This window comes from Musa acuminata, chromosome BXJ2-7 (genome assembly GCF_036884655.1).
Source record: "Musa acuminata AAA Group cultivar baxijiao chromosome BXJ2-7, Cavendish_Baxijiao_AAA, whole genome shotgun sequence".
NCBI lineage: Eukaryota > Viridiplantae > Streptophyta > Magnoliopsida > Zingiberales > Musaceae > Musa > Musa acuminata.
Genome location: NC_088344.1, coordinates 33,300,106 through 33,317,908, shown reverse-complemented (window position 1 = coordinate 33,317,908; position 17,803 = coordinate 33,300,106). Strand labels below are relative to the sequence as shown.

Sequence of the window (17,803 nt, the reverse complement as noted above, 5' to 3'; positions counted from 1 at the left end):
CATGAGTCATCTTATCGCGGACAAAATTGTAAACAAGTATTTGATATAATGCTTCTTTACACAGTATATAGAGCACTTACTTAATAACTTCATTTTTGATTAATTTCTATAGTCGTTTCAAGCTATGAATATAGATTATATATAGTCATTGCATAAAGGTACAATTGCAATATCATTCATGTAATCATTTTAAGAATTTTTTAACTTTACAGAGTGGTATAGAGTATCAATTAGCATATCATTCAAGAACTACCAGAAGGACACATGGTTGGATGGGCGTTTTGGGTAGTGTCTATGGTCGATTCGTTATCTTGTTCCGTAGCAGTGTCATATGGGTACTTGTGGGGATTTTTTATTACGATAGACTATTTTGGACCCTTTGTCATACAACTGAGCTTGCAGAGTCTATATTTGTAATTTGTATTGTCTATTAAGTGTTTAGTGAAATGACTACTTATGAGATCTTAGGTTAAACACTTTCTCTAACCCATTTTCTTTTTTACAAGTTCTTAAGGAACCATAAAAGATTTTGGGGAGGTTGACCATTTGCGAACGGACAACAATGGTATCGCATGACATAGGCAAAACCAACTAAGTCCATAATAAATGGTATTAGAGTGGGATAAGCACATTTAGAAACACTTAGCATGCAAATATGAGAGATCTAGCAATGCTACATTGAGGGCAACCAGCATGCGTGACCGTTTGAGGGAAACAAGCGTAGAGACATAGGGAAAGGAGTCCTTCAGAAGAGAGGATATCCGAGATTAGCATTTAGAGGAATAACTAACCTTTTATATAAGAGGCACCACGAGGACAAGCGAGCTGGGAAGAACACGTAGCGTACAAAGGTTTGGATGGTTGAGTTCGAGCTATGACTCGACATTGGTAACCAAACTTGATAGTGCTCAAGACAAGCAGGACGCTTGGCAAAGGATAAGACCATGCAAGGAGAGATGAGTTGCTCAATGACCAAAAAAGTTATGCAAAGCTCATAGAGGTGAGGGAAATTGTTAACTCGAAGACTTCAATACTCATGCAAGGGCTTGTATACGAATGATGGACTATTTGTAACAATCCTAAGGTGATCAAAACTTCAAGGAGTATTGAAACTTTCTCTTCAGCATGGGAAGGATACGTTTGTAGGAGGTTGAAATGTATAACAAGTTCAATATTTTACTAGATTTCTCTTGATCCAATGGGATAAATATCCAAGAAGGATAAGTCCCACTTCTCTAAAGAGAAAATCATATATAATAGTTTACACATATTGAAAAGTGATATCTCAAGATAATAGTTCCACAAAGCTTAATGGACCGAGTGAATGATAAGGTGTCATTGCATGATCTCGCATGAGATAATGCATTAGTGGATGCATTATAAGATTAAGTGAGGGAGCGATCCAAAACAATATCAAATAAAGGCACACTTAGAGTCGACGTGGAGATTAGACTCAACAAAGTGCTGACTAGTAGAACAATAAGCGTGAGGGCCACCTCAACTCAATGCAAATCGAGGGACGTAGTAACGAAGCGTAAAACTTGGTAAAATGTCCAAACCATATGAAGCGAGTCGACATAGAAATTGAAATATTAAATAGAGGCACAAAGCTTTCTTTGGATTGAGGTCAATGAAACAAACTTTTACAAAGGCAAGAGCGAGATCATGTCATTTCATGGGTCTCTCAATCTAATGGAGCGGACTTATGTTGCATGGTGCCAAAGTCGAAGAGAGCTTCTAGGCATATGCACCTTATTTCGTTAAAGCATTTGATGGTGGAACTAAGGTGACTCAACTTGTAGAGATAAAGTTGGGCTCGGAAGGCCTCGGCACAAGGCAAGAGGATATGAAGGTGTGTACTTTTGAAAAACATGTCATATGTCACAATGTTGCTATTTGAGTTGCCACGAAGGAAGCAATGTATAGCGAAGATTGTGTTGGGGGGCAAGAACCCCAGATATAGATAATGGAGTATCAATTTTAGTAAGTTGGTGGACTTCAAGAGCTACTAGCTGACAAACTATCCTAAAGCTACGCTTCGTCCGAGTGTGACCTGAGAGTAGGTGGATAAAAGTCGATTGTCAAAGGAGCGAATACAATCGGAGGTGGTGGAGGCCTTGCGATGTGCCAGTAAAGGCCACATATAGAGCGATCGTAGTCCAAGTTCATCCCATAAGGATTAGAATGCAATAGAGATATCACCAGAAGACAACATATTATAACAAATTATGGTGAAATAGTTTGAGGCAATGCAAAACACACGGGACAAGTCTCACGAGGGATTTGATCATACAAAGGTATGATCTAGAGCTATTGGGAGCATCACTTTAGTAAGCAACACAATGACAATAAGGGCTATGGATTCAAGGAATGAATGCCATGGTACCACAAAGACGGATCTTACGTGCGTGTATCGAATTTTACATTGGATGAAAGCATACGAGGGTTGTATACCACTGAGAGATAATTTTAAATGCAAGTAGCCCCATGAAGGGGACGTGGTCATACAAATATATGATCGAAGTGGTTGGAGAGTTGGACTATTCTAGAGCTCATATTCGCTTAAGAGAGCCCAAGAAGTTAGAGGACAAGATCGAGTAAGCGAATATTGCTACCAAGGACACAAAGGAGAATAGAATTGACACAAGCCCTATAACATTATAACAGAGGCGATGCATCAAAGTTGTCATTTATCTTTCTATCGATTAAGAGAAATTATTCAGAGAACACAGAGGTGTTAAAGTAGGTGGTCGAAAGGGGCGAGGAAGTGACAACGAGTCCAAAGGGACTTAGCTACCCAAAACTAAGTATCAATTAGAATGAATGTGGACTCGGAGGAGTGTCATAGTATTGCAGAGATATATCTATCAATCGCGAAGAAAGGGATGCAAATATGAGGTGACGGATAGCAAGGCCATAGACATGGTAGTGCCATGGTACTGTAGAAGTGGAATTTTCATAGAGTCATCGATCCATTGTCTCATGAAGGGAGAGTGCTTAGTTATGAAAGAGGCCGAGGAGGTGGAGAATGTAAAGACAAATTCCAAGTACCGAGGTAAGGTTGAAAAGCAAAGACCAAGGTACTTCGTAAGATTAGTATCAACGAGCTTTTTATCAAAATAGCTAAAAATAAGAGACTTTGGGTCGATATATGAGTGCTTGACTAATGAACAAAATAGACAGTATGCAATGCTATACCTTTTCTTTTTAGAGGAGTAGATGATAAAAATGATAAAGAAGATGGCACAATCCCAAAGGCGACCAAAACTATTAGAGATTTGCTTCAAGTTAGGGTAAAATTTTACTCTTTTCAAGCAAAACTTTTTGCATTCCAAAAGTTCGATGGTAATGAGAAAGTGAATTGCAGTAGCTAACTCAATGCAAGGAGTACAAACATTTCGGGTGTATGAAGTATAACTCTTTTGATACATGAAGTATAATACTCGAGGAGGCAAGCGTAGTCAAGTAACCTTTGTCTTCTTAACTCTTAAGAAAATTGGTAAAACTGAGTATCTCAGTTCTCTTATTTATATAGCAAAGGAGGAGCTCTACATAGGTTCAAAGACACTTCAAAGAAACTTAGTGGAAGATAACAATTGTCAAATCCTCACAAATGGTGATTGATGCTACCGAGAGTAGATTGTCCACTTCATTTTCCAACAAAATACCAATCGAAAGTAAAAGTGATGAGGACATATTTTGAAGCAATAACTAAGTGGAAGAGGAATTGATGGACATTTTACATATGAAAGACTTCAAAAACTTCAAAGTTAGTGAATTGATGCTCATTAAAGCTCCAACAAGCATCTACCTAGTTCAATCGGTGCGAGATATTTAAGAGACTAGCGCAAAACAAGAAAGGTCTTTTCTTTCATCTGAAGGATCTGCAGGAACTAACAAGGATCTTCATAAATTGGGTAACCCCACATTAGAGTCAAAATCATTGGCAGGTTGAAGTAGCATAGCGGATCAAAGTTCAACTACTCAAAAAACAATTACGGAGAGCAGTTGAGAGTCAAGAGGATCCGCAGGAACTAACAAGGATCACCATAACTTAGGTAACCTCACATTAGAGTCAGTCATTGGTAGGTTGAAGTAGCATAGCAGATCAAAGTTCAACTACTCAAAAAACAATGACGGAGAGCAGTTGAGAGTCAAGAGGCATGTTGCAACTAGAGCAAAAGATTAAATATTTAACGAAGGCGAGGAGATGTAGTATCCGCAAAGGCTTCGATGAGGACATCGAAGGAATAAGTGTGGGAGAATGTCACAGACAAAATTGTAAATAAGAGGTTCCATATAACGCTCGTGTATATTCGTGACTTTTGTGGTTGTTTCAAAATTATAAATACAAGTTATGTGCAATCATTATGCAAAGACAAAATTGCATATAAATAAATTATACAAGTAGTCATTTTAAATATTTTCTAACTCCACGTAATAATATCCGGGTGGCACATGATTGGATGGACGTTTGAGGTAGCATTTAGAGTTAATTCACTATTTTATTCTATAGTAATGTCACATAAACACTTATGGAGACTTTTGACCGTGGTGAACTGTCTTGAACCTTTTGTCATTTAAAAGTTTATGTTTGTAATTTATATTATCTTTTAAGTATTTATTGAAACGATTGCTTACGAGATCCCGAATTAAATGATTCTTCTCACTTGTATTTTTTACTATATTAAATGATTCTTCTCACTTGTATTTTTTACTATAGGTCCTTAATATATTATAAGAAGTTTCAAAAAAATAGATCACAAAATCAACTAAGCCTGTGATAATCTGTAATATCAAATTGAAAGTCTACTGTAGCCCTCCATATTGAAATGGATCCTTCGTCAGTTTACCAGCAAAGAAACCCAAATGAAACCTTGATGCATTAGAAACTCTTTTCTTACATAATTTTACCTCAGCACAAGTAGAAATGGAGACATAAACATACAAGAGGCTGATCGAGCCACATTAACAGAAAACAGCTTCCCACTCTTAACAGCAGGCATTTAGCTCAGGGAAATAACTTCATCAATAAATTTCTTCTATTTAATATGTTCAATAATTGCACATATATTTTCACAGTAAATCTTCATCCTTATGGATCCATAAAAAAGACAGATGCGAGATGGACAATGGGCAAGCATCAAACTCCAGGCATAGAAAAGTACTTAAAAGAGTTCAATCTTAAACATACGAGTAGAACCCCATAAAACTTGCAACTCGTCTACCCCTCTGATTCTGCAAAATATGATGGTCTCATTAGTGCAATAAGAACATTATCCTGTATATTCACAAACATAAAAGCAGATAAAAAAGTGGTTTCTTGCTTCAAGTATGGAGTTCATTGTGATGTCAAATTAGCAACTTTGAACAGGAAGTAAAAAAATTAATGTAATGCTGAAAATAATAAGAACATTATTCTTAATGTTATGGTTTCGACATCAGAGCATATGTATCAAGAATGGTCTATCAAGCATCAAGAGCATAAAGATCTATCAATCTCCAACCTCCTATTATCTGTAGCATAAGAATACTACAGATGTCTTCTTTTAGTTTTATCTGTAGGATAACTAAACTAACAATGCAGAGCTGGAAACATTAAACAGCATGCTTCAGGTAATAAGTAGATGTGACTATTAAGGTTTAATATTTTAATCATTTTTACAGGGATGAAGCAGAAGCAGAGTAATGCCAAGATAAAAGAAAATCCATTGTCTAACTTAGTCCAAGTATGAAAGTTGACCAGACTTCTTAATTACCTCCATTCTTGTCCAACTACGGTTGCTTCTCAGAAATCTTCCTAAGTTTGCATGTTTAAATTGGAGAGGAGAGGAATCCGGTGTTTGATGACTGACACCACCTACACAGAGAATTAGATGAAGAATCCGGTGTTTGATGACTGACACCACCTACACAGAGAATTAGATGAAGATGTTCATGCATATTACATCAAATAAACCTTCAACTACAGAGGATACACCCAATACAATTTCTGCGAAAACATATTTGTAATCATGAGACTGATGAGGAAAATGTCACATGTACATCAACTTAAGCCCAAGAACAGTAAGTACGATGCAAAGGATACACCCAAACAGTTTCTGAGAAAACATACTAGTAACTATGAGATTGATGAGAAAAATGTCACACGAATATCAACTTAAGCCCAAGAGCAGTAAGCTGGAAAGAAGTAAAATTATCAGCGCAAATATACAAGAAATTGATGATCAATTTTATTTCCTCAAGAAAGTGGCAATAACAATGAAATGGCTGAGGAGTAGTACACTGGAAAGCTAACAAGCTCGAAGAGTTCCAAGGGAACCAATGAACATGCAGCTACACCGAATTATTATGTGCCATTTTCTTGCATGATCCACGAGAACACTATCCTGTTGAAGGGCAATTTGGAAGAAGTTAAATATATTTGGCTTTAGATTAGATGAAGGCAAAGCTAGAAGATGAAAGGAAGAAGATGTATCTCGAGTTTTACATAGTAGAAAGTGATTGCCCTATCAAATCTGAAATTTTCGAAAGCCAGAGTGCCCTGGCACAATCGGTGTTTTATGCCCTTTGACCAGTCAATCTTGCACATACTCGTACCGCAAGAAGATATGCAGCGTATCTTCAGACAAATCTCAGCAGCCCATTACAGCACAGTTATACACAAAGCTTCCACAGTGCTTCCTAGCAATCAGTTTCCACTCTGGAGGTCCATCTCTCGGTGTCCATGAATTCAGTTCAATCATCCCTCCCCCAAGCACCCTCGGTCCACCGATCACTAGGAGTCGATCACCACAAGCCCGAAAAGCTAGACCCCAACCGTTCACTGAATCTGGTCTCTCAGGCAATCTTCCAAGAGTGACCCAAGAGTTATTCTCCTTGTCATACTTCCTGACCTCCTTTTCTGCATAATCAGCTGCATATAGCTCATTATTGACTACTGCCACCAATGGAGGTGCACCACTTGGACCATTCAGTCCTAGAGACATATTTGGAATGACCCTCCAGCTATGTCTCTCCGTATCATATTCTTCCCCGCACGTCAGCAATTCGGTAGGGCTACGCATTCCGCCAATCACATAGAACTTGTTGTCCATAAAGACACCTGAACACATTTTCCTTGGTTTATTCATGCTAGGAAGTGTTACCCACGTTTGCGTCTCAGAATTATAGAGCTCTGCAGAACTCAATATAGTATTTTGAGCATCTACACCACCGGCAACGATAGCTACTTCGCCAAAGCTGGCGGATCCAAACAAGCACCTAGGGGAGTTCATTTCAATACCTTGGGACCAAGAATTCGTCAGAATGCTATACCTCAGCACTATATGGGCAATACGCGAGGTGTAGTCCCTTCCAAAAACGAGGAGCTCGGTGCCCACAGCCAGCGATTCCTTATCAGAGCGCATGAAGAAATCATTCTGAGGCATTTTTGGAAGAGTAATCCAGCGCCCACAATAGGGATCATATGCTTCCCACTCAAGTATGTTGCAAGAGAAGTACACCCAGTGCTCGATGATCCCAGTCTGCCGCCGTAGCTTGTAGAGCTCACCAGTCCGGAACAGGGAATTGAAAGCCCGGTTCAGCGATGCAAGGGCACCAAAGTCCGACCGAGAGCAGTGAAGGAGACACTTTATAGACATGTCGCAGCCGATTTGACCAATAAGAGAATTTGTATCAGAGTGCTGGCCATTATAATTGGATTCATCAAGAGGCAATGCTTTTTCTTCCTGAAAGGGAGGTCCCAGGTCGTCTGCAGATTTAGCCTTCTTTATCATAGCAGCTTCATTTAGCTCGAAAGATTCCACGATCGTAGGGCGTTTGTTGGTAGTGATCTCAAGGAGATGGTAAGTCATGTAAGCCAATTTCGATTCTTGCTCACAGGAGCTCGGCAATGCTCTGGAGATCAAAAACGACTGGCTCTCCAACATGTTTTCGACGCGCGACCGAAATCCAGGCCCTCACTGGAAACAAGTTTGAGATATCTACCTATGCCCCTCTCAAAGTTATGAATCCACAATCTGCTAGAGAGGAATAAACATCAGCATGGTGAATAAATTAATACAAGAAGAAACGGGAGACAAGAAAGAAACTTCATTAACAAGAATACAGATCAAGCGAACTATCTTGCGGATCAAATTCACCACTCAGAACCGAAAAAATTCCCTCGAGAAAGACCAGACAAGCAGAAATTTCCATAAAGATCCAATCTTTCGTGTGTTCCGGGGAACCCTACCAATCAGGACGAAGAATTGTCGATCTTGCTACACGAGAAAAGGAAGCATCCTGCAATATGCAAACGTTCGGGTAAGAAAAGAAAAAAAAAAACATCAATCACCAAAAGAAAAAAGATCTTAAAGAGGTAAAACCCTAGCAAGGACGACCGCAAACACAGATGTCCCAATTTCTACCAAAACAACACCAAAGATTCCAAAATTTTCGGTTCTCCGCAATCTACAGCGGGCGATGCAAAGATATACTACCAAAATCCCACAATATCTGCCAAAAAATCATCCTTTTCCTCCTATCATTGTCAACGCGGGGGTATGGGAAGTAACACGGTAAGTAGAAGAAAAGAAGATTTCTTGAACTTACATGTGGACTAACAACACTGAGGAGGAGGCAAAGAAGCCTTGCCAGCTTGAGAATCAAAAAGAAGCTGGTAACGATCTCTTATTTCTCGCTTCTTCCTCCCCCTCTCTCACATTTGTTGTTGGTACTCCTCCTCCTCCTCCTGCTCCTCAGAGAGAGTAATCTTCTTCTCTTTCGATTCGACCCGTCCTTGCGATCCTTTCACAACGGTGCCCAGAGTGCCCAGCGCCTCACCCGCTTCGACCTCCGCGAGCAGCTCGTTTCCTTCCCTTTTCTTGGCTGCCTCCCGCCCCTCTTTTTATTTGCCTTCTCTTCCCTTCCCTTCTCCTCTCATTTTCCTTTTCTTTTCCCTTTTTTTTTACCTTAATTTATTTATTTATACTCTCCCATCTGATTCTTTCCCTCAACTGCTTTTTATCCCTTCAATTATTTTAATTCAAAAAATCTTACTAAGGTTATTTATTCTTCCCAAAGAAGAATATTTTTATTGACTTATTGAGTTTTTAGAATAATAAAAAAATCATATTTACTTTTCACTTTTTATTTTTCCCCTCACATCTCTTTTTTTCCTCAAAAAATAATTTTCTATAAATTCATTACATTAAATAGCACAATAGACTTCAATTCGAGAGCTATCACTTCCACAATAATTCACTAACCAATCAAAAATCTGTCCATAAAATTCTTTTTTATCCAAAATATTCGGATTTTTTATTTTTATTGTTGAAAAAATACTATTTTTTTATTGAATTATTGCAAAGTTCTCCTTTTTTTTATTAATTACAAAAAATACTCATCTTTTTCTCTTCGAATCAAATAATTACCCAAATGGAAGCATCCGAAACACTCGTAAGTCTCTGTGCATCAACTGCAGCAGCTCCGAAATGACAAGCACCGGTGGCCGCCGCCGCCACCACCGACGGTGCTGCTCCGGCGGCCTCGCGTGCGACTTATCGGTGTTGTGTGGGCGAATCGAGTTCCGGGTGGATCCGCCACTTGGGAACGGCAGCCACGAAAGATGTCGACAGCTTTTGGCACGTAAACTTATCCTCCACGCCTATTACTGGTGATGGTCATCGAGATGGAGTAGAGGAAGGTTAGTCCTCACTGCTGCTCACATGAAGTAAGAAGACATGTTCTTACTTTGCTACCCCAATCCGAGAGGACTATGGATCCCACTCCATCTTATCAAGAACTGATTCTGGATTTTGTATTTTGGCAGGTGATGATTTTAATGCTGTGAAAGGAAGCCTCTGCAACGAGCCTGCAGCAATCAGGAAGGGCTTAAGACTAGCCAGGAGAGAAGGAATCACTGACCTTGTGATGGAATCGAATGCTGAGCAAGCCATCATTATCCTCGATAAGCGCACAATTTCCCCGTGCCGAGCAACGAAGCTATCATTATCCTCGATGAGCATATAGCTCTGTCGTCAATTCGACGAATTGATGAATCCTTTGTGATATCCTAAATTGACACTGCATAGCATAGAATGATGAAGACTATAAAGAAGTTGAGAAGCTGATCCAAGCTTCTACCGCACACTGATGACAGTTTTCCTCGGCTCGATGAGATGAACTTAGAATAGCATCTGAATTGTTCTTTCTGTCACTTGATCACAAATCTGAATCAGTTATGTCTTCCAGATCTGTAACTTGCAGTCTTTTCTGTGCAGGAATAGCTTTGGTCCTCCATCCCCAGTGGCAGGAACATGCTCATTGAGTAAAGATTCTTCCAGGTAAAGTTCATCTTTTTGCCGGCAATCTTTTGGCCTTTGTCCTTAAATCCATAGGCAAATCAGGCTGTTCTTTAGGTCATTATGCTCCACTTTCGCTTGTCTCAGGCACAAGATCTCATTTTGTGATGGGATACGCAATGCAACAAAAATGTTTGTGGAAATGAGAGGTAGCCCACCTCAACATATCTATGCAGCTCGTTCTGGTTTGTCTTCTGTGCATGCAACTATTCTAGTTCAGATTTAGATGCAGCACCAACCTGGCTATCACAGAGTGGATTTAGGGTCTGAGGATCCAGATTGACCAATCCAGGTTTCTGACACCAACTCACAGCATCCTTTTAATTCTTTCAGATCCTGTGTTCAGCAGATTATGATCCATGACATACCAATAATTGCTTGCTCAAATTTCTTGGGGGAAGAGACATGATCCAATGCTAAGGAGTGCAGTGACACTGTTGTGTCTTCAGATTAGTATTTTTGGGGTGATATGGATTCCAATACATTCTTCTCTTTTGGTTTAAGATCAAGAAATGTGTGCAATTTCCAGAGGATCTGAGTGATCTGTAAAGCTACTGACCCTTTGTGGTGACAGTCCACCTATAAAGTTCTGAAAACAAATCTTATCTGTCATAAGCACTGTAATGTGAGGCCACATTAATCTTAAAAGTGGGATAAAGTATTGGTCTTTTCAGTGATCTCAACAGTGACAAGTCCCTGTGAAGGTTGCACTGCTTGCCTCAGAACTGTAATGTGTGGAGGATTTTGACATGCATCAAGTTGTTGGATTGCAGCATCAACAATGGAATTGTCTTTGAGATTTCAGAATCTGGTGAGGTGTGGCCTACCACCCAACGACCAAGAATGAGAAGCTGAGCTTTCAAATCAGCACAGCTAGAACAGAGGATTTGATCCCTGATGTCCAGGTTGTATTGCTTTAATTTTATTACATGGTGATGGGTTTCTCAGCTGTCTTCCTCACTCAAGAACACAAAGCATTGGATGATGAAGAAGAAGAAGAAGAGGAGGAAATGGAACTGAAACAAAGAAAAAGACGAAAGAAGCTAAATAAACCTTCCAAAACTCCTTTATGCTTCCTTCATCTCCTTCTGTACATGCAACAGCAATCCGTCGAACACTTGGCGCAGCGTCAGCAGCACAGCGAGCACCGCACGAGTCCGTTCTCGTTGCAGTCGGAGCACCTCCGGAACCCTCCGACGTCGTCTTCTTCCTCCTCCACGTACACCTTGCAGCTCCCCGAGCACGTCTCGCAGGGCACGAACCTGACGTCGCCGCACCCCTCGCAGGACGATATGACGCTGCCTCCTTTCCCCCGCGATGGCATCGTCTCGCAGCACTCCAAGAACTTGCCCAGTCGCGCCGCCTCGTGCAGGTGCCGCACCTCCTCTGCCCCACCCAGGTAATTCCCATCGGCGAAGATCCTCGGCAGCCTATGGCCGCCGTACACCGGCCCTAGTATGTCGATTAGCTCTTCCTTGAATCCTGCATGCATCGACACGTCTCTTTCGTCGACGCGAACACCGTAGCCTTTCAGTATCATGCTGACGGCCCAGCAGTCCTCGAAGGTCTTCCGTATCCCACGGAGGCTGGTGAAGTAGAGGACGACCTTCCCCTCACCGCCGGGCGGGCATTTGGAAGAAGGCGCCACCTTTGCCGAATTGGCGTTGATGTTGGTCTTCCTAGCGTCGATCTTTCGTTGGAACTCGTTGATCCTTGCTCGGACAATGCTGGTGTGTGTTGGAACTTGGCGGCTGTCGACGGACTCTGCTGTTCGTGTTCTTGGATGAGATAGCTTCTTCTCCACCTCCTCCTCCTCCTCAGGCTCGGGAAGTTGATAGATGGAATTGGATTGATGATGTGGTCTTTCGGCAGGCTCTACTGTTCGTCTTCTTGCATGAGATGGCTCCTCTACCTCCTCCTCCTCGTCTTCAGACTCGGGAGGCTGAGGAATGGAATGGGACTGATACGGTGGCCCCTTGGCGGGTTCTAATGCTCGAGTTCTTGCATGAGATGGCTTCTTCATCTCTTCTTCTTCCTCCTCCTCCTCCTCCTCCTCGTCCACGTTGTCGGGCTCAATAGGCTGATCGATGGAATAGGATTGACGCTGCGGCGACAGCTCGTCGAGGGCCTGACGGAAGGAGGACAAGATCTCCGGGTCGAAATCGTAGACGACGGAGTCCCCTGGGCTGAGTTGCATCCACTGCGGTTTAGGCGAGGACGAGCCACTCGAAAGCTCGGAATCCGGTGGCGAGCGACGGGAGTCGTGCGAGGTGTGGGAGGAGGAGGAGCGGTCGAGGGCGGCAGGGGGGGGGAGGTTGAGGGGGCTGGCGTCCTCGAGGCCGGCCATGAGCTCCCAGGCGTTGATGACCTCGGGATCGTCGGGCGGAGTCATCGTCGGGGTCTTGGGGATCCGGCGGTCAGTAATCTCAGACCACGTCCTGGCGCGGCCGAGCTCCTTCGCGATGACGGCGGTCGCCATCTGGAGGTTGGTGGCGCTCTTCACCATCGTCTCGTCGTCGGAGCTGAGGTCGCCGCGGTCGAGCACCAGGGAGCCGAGAGTGGTGGAGGAGAGGGCGACGGCGTTGTGGCCATCCCCGGACCGACCACCGGCGGCGCCAGTATAACGGATGGGAAGGGAGTGGCTGCGAGAATAAGGACTGGGGCTCCGCCCGCTGTCCCGTCGGAGCTGCTTCGAGCCCGTGCAGCCCATGGCGAAGAGAAACAGGGGAAATCGAAGAGAGATGAGCTGACGGACTTCAGCAACGCCTTGGGAGATCGTCACGCGATCCGAAAAGAGTAATCTTTAGGAACATTCCCAGAGAGAGTCTTCTTTCGCATTTCTCGATGACGAGAAACCCCAAACGGATGAAACCTTCTATCGATCCGAGAGACCCAAACAGAGCAGAAATAGTGAATTCACGATCAAAAACAAAAGGAAGACACCGAAAGAAAGGGAAAGAAGATTGAATTGGAAGGAATTCAGATGATAACTGAACAGAGACATTAATGACCAAGCGGACGTCTGGAAACTGCACAAAAGCTTCGATTTTGATCGGAGAAACTAATTAAAGGTTACAACTTGATAACTGAAAAGGAATTCCAGAGGAGGATTCGAATCCAGCAATTCAATTTCAGATGGAGTCGAATCCAAGAAGAGCCAACACCTCATTCCGCCATGAACGAGCCAGAGACAAACGGAAAGACGCAGGGGAGGCAAACATGCAACCAAAGAAAATGGAATTCACCAAAGAAAGAGGCAGAAAACTACGAGGAAGCAATCAGAATCCAAATCAAATCCCTGCAGGAGTCAAACCGAAGAAAACATCATCATCCTCCCCCTCCATCTCTCTCTCTCTTTCCTTGACCCACCTTCTCTCTCTCTCTCTCTCTCTTTTCTAAATAATCTCCGGTGGTAGCGGTCTCGCCGAGATCTCCGGGGGGAAGCAAGAAGCCGTGGTCCTCTTTCCTCTCCCTCCTCTTACTTCTCCCAGTGGGCGACGCGCTTCAGCCTCTTCGAGGAAGGAGCGTGCGGAGAGAGGGCCCACCCAAGCCTGGTTACGTGGCAAAGGTGGGAGGAACAATATGCTGTACGGTGTACCGGAGAGAGTTGCCGATCCAAGAAGCCGTGTGGGTCGGTGATGTCTCCTTATTTTGACTTCTTCGCACGTATACGTGTACGTGTACGTGCGAGGGTGTATTAGATAGATAGGATTATATTAAGACCGAGAAAAAGACATCCATAAAAGAGAAAAAGACAATCACAAAAAGTTATGAATATATATACAGATAGTTATATCGGTTATTTAGGTTAATTAAGCTACTAATTACCGAGACTTATTCTTCTGCACATCAAAAGCATTCCCAACTACTGTGGAAAAAGACTACAAAATAAATTATAAATCAAAGATTACAATTTAATTATTATTTTTTTATTAATTTAATGATAATAGGAAGACAAAAAGGATATAATTTCGGTATGATTATACGTGTGATAGAAGTTGACTAAACCATCTACACTTGGTCAAATTTTGACAAAGAATAAACATATATTAAGGAATGCGGAATTCTTTAGGATAGAATTATGATGATTTTTTAAGATTTCTAGGGTTTACATTGTGCCCACTATCTCATCTGCTACGATTGTTTTGATTTCTGTCAACTAATTCGATCAATAAACAATGATATATGGAGAATTTGCATTTACGTCAACTGTGTTGTTGCTTTAGTTGCAATACAACATTGCCGTATGTGTTGCCATCAGACATGGTGGGTTGTCTGAGGATTATGGAGGTTTCATCAGCCTCGAGAGTCAAGTACTTCTGCTTCTTCTTCTTCTTCTTCTTCTTCGATGAGGAGATTTCGGTGGATGGAGAAACCTTGGAATCATCAAGAAGAGTGCCCTCGCATGCACATGGGTGCATTAACTACTGTGGCCACCCATCTGCAATCATGTCACATCAACGACGCCTCTCTTCCTTCCTTCCTTCCTCTCTCCCTCTCTCTCTTTCTTCAATGCATGAAAGCTGCTGCTACGTATACTACGCATCACACTTGGAGCGGTGTGCATGCAAACGGCGGAGCAGCAGCAGTGCATTGATGATGATGACTCGTTTGTTTGATCCAAAACTTACTCTTAAAGTGTGCCTTTAGTGGTTTCCTATGGTAAGCTTGTAGGATTCGAGCACGCCTTTGGATTGAGAGTGTGACAGCCTCGGCTCTCAGCCTGTCACATCTCTCTCTCTCTCTCCCTTCTCTTATCTTTGTTTCTTGAAAGTCACAGGCATCCGAGAAACATCAAGTCAACTCTTTGTCATTCACTGGAGAAACAGACGGACAGTTGTTTACAGTTAAATGCGTTTCTTCTTTGGATACCCATCTGCTAGATTTGTGTAGACGACAGAAAGGAAGACTGTTTTCCTGTGATAAAGATTTGAGTTGGTTTATAAAGATTTAATGAGGTACTACTTTACATATTATGTCTTATTGGATTATATCGTAAAAGATGATATTAAGATCGATCTAATATTGATTATCGAGTGTGATTTTACTATTATTGTTATCAAAAATTAGATTCGATAATCTTTCTAATCGATTCGAGCGAGATTCGAATAATTTGAGGTCCGCGGAGAAGTATTTTTCTAAAATGAAGGAGGCCTCACCAATGAACTCAATCATCAGTGCATGTCAGATTGAAAGAACTCCACCACAATAGTGTTGACATGCATACACCATTCTTAGGCCACAATAGTGTTGACTTCTAACTCAACCAATGTCAATTGAGGTGCACAAATCACCAATGGGTGCAACTGTGCACAGCCATTAGCAGAAGTTCCACATGAAATAAATGATATGTATTATACCCAAAATATATGTATTTTATACGTATAGACCAATGCAGAAAGTACCCATTGTTAAGGCAGCTTTATCTATAAACATGATTGGTTTTGTGAGTAATGCTTTGAAGTAGTTCGATTCACCAAAGTTGAATTGATTGAACTCTTGAGTGGTAGCTGAAACAGTGAGAACAATGAGAACAATAAGGATCACATTTGAGAGTGCATTCTTACCGAAACATCATCTGCGTTTTCCATGCCATCATCGTTCCTCGGTGAGTAGCAACCACTGTATTCTGGAGTCTCATCTCTCGAAGCAGCAAATCCATCTTCCTCATGTATGAAGATGATGGAAGAGCTCCAATGCTTGTCTGAGAGCAGAAAAGTCTATGGTGGTAGAACCTGAGGACGAGACCATGACTGTATCACCATCCCTTGGATTCTGGAGCTGCGTGAAGGAGCTGATGCCATCTGCTTCACCTGTCGATGATGGCCCTCTACATCTCCCCAGCTGTAACCTGGACTCCACACCTTGTCCTTCTTGACAGTACACATATCTTCCTTTCATATACTCCACCGATGAGTCCTTCCTCCTCCCACTACCATGCATGTTTTTCTTCTCTCTTCTCCAAGCTCCTATCTCCCTCTTACCACTGCAGCAATCAGTTTCTGCGTCCACCAATGTTTCTGAACCAGATGGCCTGCAATAGGATGCCGCTATTCTTCCCTGCAAACTTGGTGCTGCAGACCGCTCATGAAGAGAACCACGAGCAGCAGCTACACACCTCCACGTCTCCCCTGCTCCCCACCGATCCACCACGATTCGGAGGTGAGAAGCAGCAGTACCTTGCAAGCTGCGGCATGGGAAACAGATCCATTCCATTCTCGAGGGTGGAGGCCTGCGAGGAGATGAATGTGGAGGAGGACCTCTCCGACGACGCGCTGCAGCCGGGGGGGGGGAAGAAGAGGAGGCTGAACTCGGAGCAGGTGCGGACATTGGAGAGGAACTTCGAGATGGGCAACAAGCTGGACGCGGACAGGAAGATGGAGTTGGCCAGGGCGCTGGGGCTGCAGCCGAGGCAGGTCGCCGTCTGGTTCCAGAACAGGAGGGCGAGGTGGAAGATCAAGCAGCTGGAGAAGGACCACGACGAGCTCAAGAGGCAGCTGGAGATCATGAAGACCGAGAACGAAGCCCTGCAAGCCCGGAACAAGAAGCTTCTCTCCGAGGTAGGTACATGGTTCGTCTTCCTCGACATCTCCCTGCCTCCATACTTGCATTCTAATCCGACTCTTCAGCTTCTGGCACTCAAAGACAGGGAACCCTCCGAGCCCATCAATCTCAACAAGGAAACGGAGGGCTCATCCAGCTCTGATACCGATTTGGATTTCTCCAGGCGTAGGCCATCGAGTGTCTCCCAACCACGTCGTTCCTCCAAGTCGGAGACAGCCAAGGATGAGGGCTTCTGCAACATGTTCTGCAGCACAGATGAGCAATCTGCACTCTGGGCGTGGTCAGAGCAACACAACTTCCATCACTAGTGTTTGCACACTGGTGCATGGTGAAGAAAGCTGCCTATTTGAACTGGAAACAGGGGGGAGTGGCTATGTACTAAATAATTATTGATGATGATGTATCTTGTGAGTCAATCTGTGTTACCTCTCTCTCAAATTTAAGGTGGATCCTATTGGATCATGTAGGGTTTATGACTTGCATGTTTGTGGTTGTTCTACTTGCTGCTTGTTCTGCAGATTAATTCATAGGTACAGGAAAAAGCTCTTTCTGCAGTTAGTGGGAAAGGTTGTTCTAACAAGGAAGCCTTACACAAACTTGGATTCAAGATATGAAGGGAAGCATGCATAAACTGGCATGGCATCCACTGTCCTACAACCCTCTGTGTAGAGAGAGAGAGAGAGAGAGAGAGAGAGAGAGAGAGAGGATCCTAAGAACTACCAGTTGTGATGTGCCACATCTATTTACCCCAAGCTTTCTTTGGTCACAAGATGAACACCAAATGCTAGTTCCAAGTTCTTGTCATTCAGGTCTACTAATGATTTGTTTATCTATTAGTCTACTGCATGCCACATATATTGCAGTCATGCAATTTACTACTCATCAACAAGTTC

At 42.8% G+C, this 17,803-nt stretch overlaps 3 protein-coding genes and 1 long non-coding RNA gene across 11 annotated transcripts; 2 read left to right on the top strand and 2 right to left on the bottom strand.

Annotated features, from left to right (window-relative positions):
• Positions 1–5,011: 5,011 nt before the first annotated feature.
• LOC135584723 (F-box/kelch-repeat protein SKIP11-like) lies at positions 5,012–8,903 on the bottom strand. Of its 6 annotated transcripts, XR_010488810.1 has the most exons (6): positions 8,596–8,903; positions 8,237–8,286; positions 6,491–8,021; positions 6,285–6,389; positions 5,760–5,909; positions 5,012–5,238 (listed from the first exon to the last, which is right to left on the bottom strand). XR_010488810.1 is itself a non-coding variant. In XM_065118127.1 (3 exons), exon 3 carries the CDS (start codon positions 7,929–7,931, stop codon positions 6,636–6,638), a length of 1,296 nt encoding a protein of 431 aa, XP_064974199.1. In that variant the 5' UTR covers positions 7,932–8,024; positions 8,237–8,286; positions 8,596–8,903; the 3' UTR covers positions 6,212–6,635. The 6 variants fall into 6 exon arrangements, 3 of the variants coding, with proteins under 3 accessions (XP_064974199.1, XP_064974197.1, XP_064974200.1); XR_010488808.1 differs by having other exon boundaries at positions 6,285–8,021; XR_010488809.1 differs by lacking the exons at positions 5,012–5,238; positions 5,760–5,909 and having other exon boundaries at positions 6,212–6,389.
• A 360-nt stretch (positions 8,904–9,263) lies between these two features.
• Positions 9,264–11,113, top strand: LOC135617669 (uncharacterized). 2 transcript variants are annotated; one of them, XR_010488812.1, is made up of 4 exons: positions 9,264–9,688; positions 9,815–10,328; positions 10,434–10,495; positions 10,680–11,113. It is a non-coding gene; the product is annotated as an uncharacterized LOC135617669 (long non-coding RNA). The 2 variants fall into 2 exon arrangements; XR_010488811.1 differs by having other exon boundaries at positions 9,266–9,688; positions 10,434–11,113.
• A 119-nt stretch (positions 11,114–11,232) lies between these two features.
• On the bottom strand, positions 11,233–13,819 carry LOC135617668 (uncharacterized protein At3g28850-like). Its single transcript, XM_065118124.1, has one exon. The coding sequence runs from the start codon at positions 13,054–13,056 to the stop codon at positions 11,476–11,478; it is 1,581 nt and encodes a 526-aa protein (XP_064974196.1). The 5' UTR covers positions 13,057–13,819; the 3' UTR covers positions 11,233–11,475.
• A 1,971-nt stretch (positions 13,820–15,790) lies between these two features.
• LOC135617666 (homeobox-leucine zipper protein ATHB-23-like) lies at positions 15,791–17,735 on the top strand. 2 transcript variants are annotated; one of them, XM_065118119.1, is made up of 2 exons: positions 15,791–16,906; positions 16,992–17,735. In XM_065118119.1, exons 1-2 carry the CDS (start codon positions 16,166–16,168, stop codon positions 17,301–17,303), a joined length of 1,053 nt encoding a protein of 350 aa, XP_064974191.1. In that variant the 5' UTR covers positions 15,791–16,165; the 3' UTR covers positions 17,304–17,735. The 2 variants fall into 2 exon arrangements, with proteins under 2 accessions (XP_064974191.1, XP_064974192.1); XM_065118120.1 differs by having other exon boundaries at positions 16,976–17,735.
• Positions 17,736–17,803: the final 68 nt, after the last annotated feature.